Source organism: Hordeum vulgare, chromosome 2H (assembly GCF_904849725.1).
Source record: "Hordeum vulgare subsp. vulgare chromosome 2H, MorexV3_pseudomolecules_assembly, whole genome shotgun sequence".
Classification (NCBI taxonomy): Eukaryota; Viridiplantae; Streptophyta; class Magnoliopsida; order Poales; family Poaceae; genus Hordeum; species Hordeum vulgare.
Window position 1 is genome coordinate 543043890 of NC_058519.1, and position 11095 is coordinate 543054984.

The 11095-nt window shown below is 50.4% G+C and overlaps 2 protein-coding genes across 2 annotated transcripts; one reads left to right on the forward strand and one right to left on the reverse strand.

The window, feature by feature from the left end:
* The first annotated feature begins 901 nt into the window (after positions 1-901).
* Positions 902-3502, forward strand: LOC123427114 (cytochrome b561 and DOMON domain-containing protein At3g07570-like). Its single transcript, XM_045111070.1, has 4 exons — positions 902-1450; positions 1573-1972; positions 2082-2380; positions 2927-3502. The coding sequence occupies exons 1-4, from the start codon at positions 1244-1246 to the stop codon at positions 3164-3166; spliced, it is 1146 nt and encodes a 381-aa protein (XP_044967005.1). The 5' UTR covers positions 902-1243; the 3' UTR covers positions 3167-3502.
* A 1226-nt stretch (positions 3503-4728) lies between these two features.
* On the reverse strand, positions 4729-9306 carry LOC123427115 (transcription factor RF2a-like). The gene is made up of 4 exons (XM_045111071.1): positions 8651-9306; positions 7589-7721; positions 5868-5952; positions 4729-5515 (listed from the first exon to the last, which is right to left on the reverse strand). Exons 1-4 carry the CDS (start codon positions 9187-9189, stop codon positions 5103-5105), a joined length of 1170 nt encoding a protein of 389 aa, XP_044967006.1. The 5' UTR covers positions 9190-9306; the 3' UTR covers positions 4729-5102.
* Between the last annotated feature and the right edge of the window lie 1789 nt (positions 9307-11095).

Below are 11095 nucleotides of genomic sequence, written 5' to 3' on the forward strand. Positions count from 1 at the left end.
TCGAGGCCAGGCTCCGACTTGCGCACCACTACGGCCGGTCTGCCGCCAGCAACGGAAGGTCTGGCTAGCGAGGGCCGCGCCGTTGGAAACCGACGGGATCGGTGTGCGCCACACTGGCAAAGGAGCCGCATGTGCGCTCGGCATCTCCATCCCCGTTGTTTAATCGGCCCGTGCAGCCAGCCAAAGTGCCAAACCAAAGCCATGAGCTGTGCCCGGGCGCAGTTATCACCTGGACCAGCCTGCCCCCGCCCTTTCCCCGTGCCACAGCCCACCGCACCGTTCCGCCGGGGCCCCATCCCCGGTGGTCGGATCGCGCGCGGCTTTCCTCTTCCTCGCCGCCCGCTTTGCTTGGCTACTGGTCTGGCTAGCCAGCGAGCTCACTGATTGGATGGACGCCGATACACATGCATACGCGTAGCAGGCTGCGTGGTGGCGCTCTCGCTTTGTCCCTGCCCGTGTACAGGACAAGCGACATGCTGGCGCCTGCCGATGGATTGGCTTCTATTTTGGCCGTTTTTCATCATTGGTTGCGCGGTCACAAGCAACGGCATTCTCATCGGGGTTAACTGAGAAGCGTGCTACTAGTAGGTATCGTGTGTGGGTTGGGTCCCACTCCCAATGACAGTGTCTGTGGGGCTATGGGGCGGTGAAATGGAGCAAGTTGCTGACCCCACGGTGTACCGTGTACGGGAGATGTGCCAAGTAAAGACTTTAGCGTGGAGCCAGCAGACAGCAGTGTAACTTCGGCGGTAAACATAGGAGGTCAGCTTCGTTTTCTCATCTGTAATCATCAAGCGGAAACCCGCTGCAAATTGCGGTGCAAGGATTGCTACCATGTCATGCATGTGCGCCTCCTGTAGGTAAACCTTAACCACCAGCAGTGCCATCACAAACACAGCACGATATATATCCACGTACACACAAGGACACTGCAACTTGAGAGGCCTGGACTCTGGAGGGAGGGAGAGGATATATGTACTCCATACTGGCACATCGCTACGCCATCCGATTGGAGGGCAGCAGCGGGGCAGCAAGCATCCTCTGACCTGCCAAACCGCCCCCAGCAGCAGCAGCAGCACCGGCAGCGGAGCCTTGGCCACTTCCTCCCTTCCAAGCACCGCCAATCTTGTCCGACCTCCGCGTCCACAGGGTGCCAAACCCAAGAAAGACACACAACACAACATAGGAGCGGGAAGCTCGGGGAGGAGAGGATTAGACCGACCGGCCGACTGACGCGACGACAATGGGGGCTTCCTCTTCTTCTTCTTCTTCCTCGGTGCGGCTGCGGCTGCTGCTGCCGCTGCTCTGCCTGCTCGGCTTCTGCTTCGCGGGGAGCCACCAGAAGTCGGACTCGTGCGACGGGGACCTCCCCGTCGCCCGCCTCGTCCCCTTCGACTCCGACGCCTTCCACTGCATCACCCTCTGGAAGGACGAGGACTTCATCCTCAGGGTACGCTGCCTGCAGATCGATCCTCTTTAGTCGTCTTTATGCTATGGTGTGTGATAGGCTAGGCCCTGCCTGATCTGGCTCTGATCCGAAATGCTTGCTTGTGCCGACACGTCGGGTTCCAGTACAAGAACACGGGGACGAGCCAATGGAGCTTCGTGCTGTCGGCGCCGGACAAGAGGTCCTACGTGGCCGTCGGGTTCTCGGGCAAGGGGGGCATGGTCGGCAGCAGCGCCATGCTCGGCTGGTCGTCGGGCGGCAAGGGCGTCGCCAAGCAGTACTACCTGCAGGGCAGGAGCCCGGAGGCCGTCACCCCGGACGACGGCCGCCTCACCCTCGTCAGGAACCGGACCGTCGCCGTCTCCAAGTCCGGCCGGCTCTACCTCGCCTTCGAGCTCAGCACCGACCGCCCGCAGCCGTACCTGATCTACTCCGTCGGATACGAGGGCAGCCTCCCTTCCTCCGACGACTCCACGATCCAGATGCACCGCGACATGGGCTCCCGCTCCTTCAAGTTCGCCTCCGGTATGTACGCCCATTATTAATTTTCTCCTTGAGCAGTAGGTAGTAGGTACACACTACACACTGTATTTTTTACTTACCGAGGAGGATCTGTGGGTTGGTTTCTGTTCAGCGTCGCCGTCTAGCGCCGGCGGCGAGTCGGACGACGCGGGGTTCCCGGCGAAGAGGTGGCACGGGCTGCTGTCCATGATGGGCTGGGGCGTGCTGCTGCCGATGGGCATGATGGTGGCGCGCTACTTCCGGCGGCAGGACCCGTACTGGTTCTACGGCCACATCGCCGTGCAGGGGCTGGGCTTCCTCATCGGCATCGCGGCGGTCGTCCTCGGCTTCCGGCTCAACGGGGACGGGCTCAAGAACATCGTGGTGCACAAGGTCATCGGCATCTCCATCCTGTCCATGGCATGCCTCCAGGTACGTACGCAGCACCGAATTCTCATCCTTAATTCTGAGCCTCGTTCATTAGATCAGCTTTAATTAATCCTTTTTTCACTGGATTAACCTTAATGTTAAGAGCATGGGGCGGTGGTTGTGCGGAAATTGCTGACTAATCTGATCTGAGTCCACTTTCGGTTCCTTGGCTGGCTGGCTGGCTGGCTACATGTGCGTATGTCATCTATCATTTGAGTTGCCAGAACGGCATGTGCTGTATGGGATGGATGGGAACACAAGCCTGGAACAACGAATAACAACAACAACAATAACAAATAGTTTTACCAGCTTATTATTAATTCCTACGTAGTACTGTAGTAGATGTTGACTGTGAATCTGACTTGCTAGTTGAGTGTAATTTCCACATGCCCCGTGATTTGTTGCCATCAGAATAGATGCTTCCGTTCGTTGACTCCCAGAATAGTACTGTCGGTCGAACATTCTCGCGAGAGAGAGGGAGAAACCACGATGATGTGTGCTGTGCTCAGTGCTCACCACCCCTGCTTGTGTTGGTTGATGGATGAACAGGTGACGGCGGTGCTGGCGCGGCCGGACAAGACGTCCAAGGTGCGCCGGTTCTGGAACTGGTACCACCACAACATCGGGCGCGTGGCGATCCTTCTGGCCATGGCCAACGTCTTCCTCGGCCTCACCATCGCCAAGGAGGTGAGCGCGTACATCGTCTCCTACGGCGTCTTCGTCGCCGTCTGGATCATGGCCGTCGCCGCCTTCGAGTTCAAGCGCTACTACGAGGACGACGACGACTGACCCATCCGTCACCCATCATCCTACATTGCGTCGCGTCCGTCCATGAAGGGCGGCGATCGCATAGAGAGAATTAATCTGGAGCAGCTATCACCAGACGGGCATTGCTTGTAGTAGCGGGCTCACCTCGCAGCTTGGGCGGATGGCGAAATTTGAGGATCTCTGTTAAAAAAATATATTCTTTTGCGGTATAGGATACGGAACAGGAGTGACTGATGTCGCTAAGCCTAATTAGCTGGACGCTCTGATTCATATTTGTACATTGGTACATGGTGTCATTATTCTTGTACCCTCCCTGCCTTTTGGTTGCTTTGGTAGATTGCTCAAGTTTTCTTCCTCTTTTACGTGTACATCGATCGATTTTATTACGTTCCATGATGGATTCACGACATCACAGCTGCCCTTTGGTCGAATGACATGCCTTCATCTTCACGCCTGAGCTTTTCTTACTGAAAGTCTGCAAATGTGGGTCTGCAATCATTCGATCTTGCTGAAAGAGAGATCTGCCAAGTCCTGAACAGGACATAAACACAGGAGCAAAATCTAGGCCATAATATTAATAATAAGAGCAACTCCAATGAGGCGAGTCATTTCGTCCGCCGCCGATCATTTGGATCGGCGTGGACAAAATGAATGATCGTTTGGGTCGGCGTGGACAAAATGAATGGTTCAACGCGCCGATCCATTTTCAAAACACATCCGCTCCGCGTCCGCGCCGACCCATTTTTGACCCAAATTTGGGATTGAAGTGCGTCGACATGGACGCGAAGCGGACGCGCGCGCGTCTTCTTGGTGTCCGCCCCAAACCACCGCGGTCAACATTATTTATGACGGGCACCCTCCTCGGACCCACGCGTCAGCGACCGCGGTCGGCCTTTTTTAATCCGAGCATGCGGTGGGGTTCGGCCATATGCTTCCAGAACCCTTCCCCTCCCCTCTCCCCATCTCGCCACCCCTTTGTTTCCTCGTCGACGACCCAACAGCCATGGACAACGACAACAACCTCGTCGTCTATGCCCGCACGATGCTTCCAGAGGAGGTCGCCTACCTGCAGACTAAGAAGGCGATGCGCCAGACGCACGAGCGCGCCCGTGCTATGCCTGGCTTCGCCCAGAGCACCCTCATCGGCTATCCCCGTGCTTTTTTCGGAGGAGGCCGCCTACCTACGTGCTAAGATGGCGCTGCGCGTGACGAATGAACACGTCCGTGCTGCGCCACTGCCGACACCAGCACTGCCTGTGCCGGCACAGCCCGTCCCAGCTCCGGCGCAACCCGACCTCACCGCCGCCGACGAGGACGTCTAGGGTTTTTTCTTTTCATTTATAATGTAACCAGCTTTCATGGCCAGATTTCATGACTAGCTTTTAATGTTTAATTATGCTTGATTATTATTTTTTCACGTGTCGGTAAAAATGGATCGGGTCAGCGTTGGGCACATGCGCCAACCCAAAAGGCGAAGCGGACACAATGTCCGCCAGGCCGACACAAACGAACAAAAAAGACAAAATCGTCGGTCGACCTGAATTGCCCTAAGGAAACAAAACAGAAAAAATAAGATGCACCTATAGTAGGAATTTTGTTTCCACCAAGCATTTTATTTGCTCTGACCGGCACAGACGCCAAGCCGACATGGTTCAGCTTCAGCTTGTATCAGTCTCTCTGTCCTTGCACCATATTCAAGAAAGGTTTCGGGCACCAACTTTTTATGGTTAATTCCAGATGGAACACTCGGTCCGCCTGGTAAAAAGTAGTCGCTCTGCTTTCATCAGTTCTGCAACAAACTTGCGACTGAATGGGGGTCGACATTCTAGAGGACTGCTGCAGACATCTAGGCACCTACCTACACACTGCACTAGCCTATGCATGAGCCACTCGACTCAGGCACTAGTACAACGCAAGTCTATTATTACTGGCGACTGACATGTACCTGGGCCGCTTCTCACGGCTCGCTCCTTGCGTGGCCGTCCAAAGGGCCCGCGTTCTGCACATGGGCTGTCATGGCAATTCCTTTCATCTTGAGGTCTCCCGGAAACGGCAGTGCTTCCGGACGCAGCTGCGACTGCAGCTGCTGCTGTTGCTGCTGCTGCCGGACACTGCCAACACGTTGCTGCTGCTGCAGGTGCATTTGGGGCTGCTGCTGTTGCTGATGATGGGAGTGGATCTGGAGCTGCTGGAGTTGCTGAGCAGCCAGGAGAGATTGTTGCATCTGGCTTCTTCGCTGGTAGCTCATCTGTGGATTGAGTCCGTACGAGGACAGACCGCCGAGATTTCCCAGATTCCCATTGTTGGCGTTAAGCTGCCCTGTTGCGATCTTCAGCTGCTGAACCTCGTCCCTCAGTCTGTCATTCAGTGCTACATGTAAACAAGGAAAAGTTATAAACTTACAGTTACCAAAGATGCTAGGGTAGGGAACAAGGTTAACATAGCCAAAAATGAAACACAAGTAAACTCTGCGATGCAGATTGAATAGCAAAAGACAAACAATGGTCGTTGAATCTCTAGATGATCAAGAAAAATCAGGACTCAAAATCCAAGCGAATACTATCAAACTCAAACGTTTTCTGTGTAAAGAGCAAGTAGACATGTAGAATTCAGAATATCATCGAGTTATTTGCTGTTATGGGAAACATGGGGTAAAATGAGCACAGCATCAAGAAAATATCTTTGTATTAATTTCGAATTTGTGATACATAGAAAATCTTACCATCCTGCAGCCTGACCTGCTGCTCCATTGTTTGCACTTGCAGCTTCAAATCACCATTTTCATTTGTTAAACCACTGGTATCTCTCTGCATCATACAGACAAATAGGCAAAGACTCATTATTGATGGAAATCAAAGAGCAAGTTCTTCGAGTAACTACAAAATCTGCACTGCGTTAACAATATGTATCTGTACAATACAAGACTCTACCCTCAAGGAAAACCGAAGAGGAAGTACTTCGAATAACTACAAAATCACAGTATATTATCAATATGTATCTATAGAATACAATACTCGTCACTCGTGCAAAATCAAAGGGGGGGTTCTTTGAAAAACTACAAAATCTGCAGTATAACAACAATATGCATCTATAGAATACAAAACTCATCACTCATGGAAAACCAAAAAGAGAAGTTCCTTGAATAACTGCAAAATTTGCAGTATATTAACAATATGTATCTGTAGAATTCAAATTGTGAGTTCTCGGTGTGTTGGCCTTTGTTGCTTTTTACCTTTTTGTCACTTTTTTTAAACAAAGATTTATTGAAAAAATATATTAATAATATGTATCTGTAGAATACAAAACCCATCACTCATGGAAAATCGAAGAGGAAGTTCTTCGAATAACTAGAAAATCTACAGAATGTATCAGTAGAATACAAAATAGTATGAGTCTCAATCCGTTGGCGCTTATTTTATTTTCTCTTTTTTAAACAAAGACTTGTTCAACATTGTAATAATGGGCTGTGTGCACTTCAAGGTGCGGAGAGTATTCTTCCATGATCTAAAAAAAATTACATGGCTATATGCATCAATCGATGCAGAGGCTAGGGGTATAACCTCGTTTTCAAAAAAAAAACTAAAATAATTATTTACACCTGGTAATAATATGTTAGACATAAACAATTTGCAGAACTAAAATAAATAATGACTGCTCAAACAAACAGATGCAGAAATACAAGTTGTCGATATAGGGGCTGCACCATATCCAATAATTTCACTAGTTAGACGTCCATATGGTGTGGCAGAGGATTTGGTACTATTTGTGAATGGCCTACGTCAAGGTGATCATGTCTCTCCCTATTTGTTGATTCTAGTCTCCCCAGCGGCCCAACCGAGCTCCACCTCTCTACTTTCACTCCGCTGATCTCTAATGTGGAATGCTACCTCACCAGCAGGAGCACTATCCTTTCCTTTGGTCATCGTCAAGACTGTACCGAAGGCCATTGATGATCTTAATATTTGGAACACAGATTCAATGGATAAGCGCACGTGGCCACGTTACCGCTGAAGGGCTCATATTCTCTTACACCCCTACCTTGTAATTTCCTTTTTCTACTTCTCACCTTCACTCAGAACCTTACGTATGATATATGGATATGCCTGTCATTTTCAGGTTTATTTAACAAGTAGTGGTTGGGAGTTAACATGCCGAAAAACCCACAAATTTAGTAACCATATGCAGACGTAAAAGGTATTTCATAAAACTGGCAAAACATTCAATAACTGAACAAATAAACAGTGTCAGCGGTTGGAAATTCTAATAAAATGCTTAAAATAGCATAGGCAATTAGGCACGCATTCATTTGAATACCTAAGCATTTAGTATTTTTGGCGACCATTCCTGAGATTTAGTAGCAATTTTCAGCCAAACCCAGGTTTAAACCATCTAACACATATCAATGTGCAAGAATTTAAGACAAGGTAAAGCCCAATAACTAACCTGTAACAGGGACAACTGAGCTGATAATGTAGTTGCTTCTGTTTGAAGACATTGTACTTTCCTCTCAAGCTCGGCAATGTACCGCATCTTTCTTTCTTTTGACCTAGCAGCTGACTGGCGGTTTGCCATGATCCTAAAATGTTTCAACAAAATAGAAGTTAAGAAAAAACAATCCAAGAAATAAGCACTAACCCCTAAAAGCATACACGATGAGTAACACCAAATAATTGGAACAAAATAACTGGAGTCGAGTCAAATTACATGACAAAGACACATCCAGATTGTTCTAGCAAAGAAACACACTGAGAAGTTATTCCCTTAATATTAAGAGACTAACTTGCATACACCGCAATACTTGTACTAAATTATCATCGGTGAAAAAGGCTACTATACTACTAAATTACAATGGTGAAACTCGCTGCTCTCATGTGGCCTCCCTCCAACGAAGCTAATGCAATTAATCACACATACATATCCACGTATAGGGAGAGATTTAATTAACAAATGAACTAATTATAAGGGTTAGGTCGTTCTTCATGCCCGAAAATGATGTGCTCACATACATCACCAATTCGCCAGCATATATTTTAAAATGCATATCACACCAAAGAAGTAAGATTAATAGTACTCCCTCTGTTCCTAAATACTTGGTGTTGGGGAGAAATAGATTAGTTCTCCCCAACAACAAGTATTTAGGAACAGAGGGAGTATATGTTTAGAATAGTACTCCTAGGTTATACTGCAACTATTGGCGGTGTCTGTTATCAAAATACGTAGACAGTCCTCAGCAGCATGTTTTGTTTCAATCAATCAGGCCAAAAGGAGCAGCAAGATCACATATGATTGCCGACTGTTCTGGAAAAACATATGATTCGAGATTCCACGACTTTCGCCCCTTTCACACTTTGTACTACCTGTGAGTTGCTGCTCCTTTTCAAAGAAGGAAAATCCATGCAACCTGTCCCTGTCAACCGCCGCAATTCGATATCCTACTGGGCGAATCCCTAAAGACCGAAAATAGCAACTGAAGTCGGTTCACTTGTGCCGTGAGGCTAGCCTCACCTCTTGGCGCGCTTGGGGTCAACGAGGGCGAGCTCGGCGAGCTTGGCGTCGGAGATGGCCTTCTTGGCGTCCGCGCCGTGCCTCCCGGACGCCCCGGAGGAGGCGGACGCGAAGGACGTGGAGCCGTCCATCGACATGCTGTGCTGGTGCCTTGGCCGCGCGGGCGGCGGCGGCGACGGCTGCTGCGGGTACGGCGACGGCGACGGCTCCAGCGGCTCGGACAGCCTGCCCCCGGCCTGGAGGAACATCTCGAACATCCGGCTTCCCCCGCTGCCGCCGCCGCCGGCTTCCTCATCGTCCTCGTACTCGTCCTCGTCATCCTCGTCACCGCCGCCGCAGCCCTCGCCGACGACGCCGAGGTCGGCGTCGAAGGTGAGGTCGTCCGGGAGGGCGGAGGCCCCGAGGAGGATCTCCGACTGCGCGCGGCGGTGCCCCGCCGGGCGGCGCGGCGTGGCCTCGGCGGCGGCGGCGGCGGCGGCGTCCTGCGGCGCCGATGCCGATCCCGCGGCGGAGGTGGAGGTGGCGGGCGGGGCGTCCATGGTGGGTCGGGGGAGGAGATCTGCGGCGGGGGAGGGGAATGCCGGTGGGGGAAGGGAAGGGGAGGGGGCAGGGGGACACGGGGAGCAGAGGGGGCGGAAGCTTAGGAGGAAGACATGCTCGCCCGGAGGTTTGACCAGGGCATTGACTCTGCAGAGAACGAAAGGGAAGAGGAGGGTGGGGCACCAGCGCCCAATGCGGCGGCGTGCCGCATGCCCGGTTCGGCTCGCTCGGCCGCCACGCCGTCCGTCCGTCCGTAGGCTGGGCCTCGTGGGCTTTGGCACTCCACCTCCGATAGGTTGGTTCTAGCCCTCCGCCGGTTAGGTGACTCGCGGGTTGCATTGTGCTAGTTGCGGTAAGGCCTCATTCGACAGCGGTGTTTTTTCATCCTCACGTCTCGTTTGACAGAAGTGGATCGGAGGGGATTTCAGCGAAATTTTCTCGTGTGGCTCAGTAATCTTGCAAAACCCCGATGCCCCCTTCGATACCCTCATTTCCATGCGGTTTTCAGCCCTCGAGGGGTGACTCGAGGATTCAGAGGAGACGACGCAGCAGCCGCGTGACTTCACCTCAAGACGTCGTCGCCCGACGCCTCTACGCCGGCGTACCTCCTCCGGCATACCCCGGCGGTAAGCCCTCGTGTCACCTCGCCTCGCCTCCCCCCTTTTCCCTCGTCATCTAGGTTTCTTCCGTCCGTCCGGCCATAGCTGTCGTCTCATCCTCCCCGTCAAGCTCGCCAATTAGGTTGTGTCGGAGGGTGCCAAGGTCGTCCCCAAGTTCACCTTCTCATAATTTGGTTGTGTCCCTCTTTCTTCTTGGTGGATGAGATCAATGGCGCTATGTAGTTAGCTGTTGGACTTTGTGACCTTGTAACTTGTGATGGTTGTGTGGGATTGGTCACACTGTTTCATGATGTGGAGAAATAATAATAGCAGTTTCTGCTCTTGCTATGATCCTTTTTGTGCTATTTTGTCTTGGTTCAATCTGTCGTGCATGCTTCCATTTCTCTGTATATTGATGCAGGCAATCAGTGAAACTTGCAGAGATGTTTCTGTGTTAGAATTTGAGTTTTGAACTTGCATGCCGTCAGGTTGCTGCTAAACAGAGTAGTATGTTGTTCATTAACATGGCAAGGAAGAATATGATCAGCCTAATTCACAGCAGTAATAAAGTACAAACTCTCTCTAAAACATAGTAGACAACGACTCTGAACTTGCTGAATGCTGATGTTTGTAACAAGCACCTTGTGTTTAGTTAACTGACGAAAGTGGCGATATCTCCACAATAAACTCGGTTTCAGCGTCGGGCCTTCGTTCTATCTGCTCCTCAATGGCCACGAATGCCTAAAACGTCACCCTTGCTCATCAAGGTGTTGTTGTTACTTCTTATGTCGACACAATTAGTTGTCCTTTTTTTCAGTTGTGTTGTTTGTTTGTTTACACGTTCTGAATTTGTGATGGAACCATATCAGCTAGTCTAGCCTGCTCATCTTGTAATTTGTTCTGAATTTGTTTACTCGTCCTGTAATTTGTGATGAATCAATTTAAGAGTAGTTATATTTCACATCTAGTCTATATGGCTCTAGTCTGATTGTTGGAAATATGCCCTAGAGGTAATAATAAAATGGTTATTATTATATTTCCTTGTTCATGATAATCGTTTATTATCCATGCTAGAATTGTATTGATTGGAAACTCAAATACATGTGTGGATACATAGACAACCCACTGTCCCTAGTGAGCCTCTAGTTGACCAGCTCATTGATCAAAGATGGTCAAGGTTTCCTGCCATAGACAAGTGTTGTAACTTGATAACGGGATCACGTCATTAGGAGAATGATGTGATGGACAAGACCCAAACTATGAACGTAGCATATTACCGTGTCAGTTTATTGCTATTGTTTTCTGC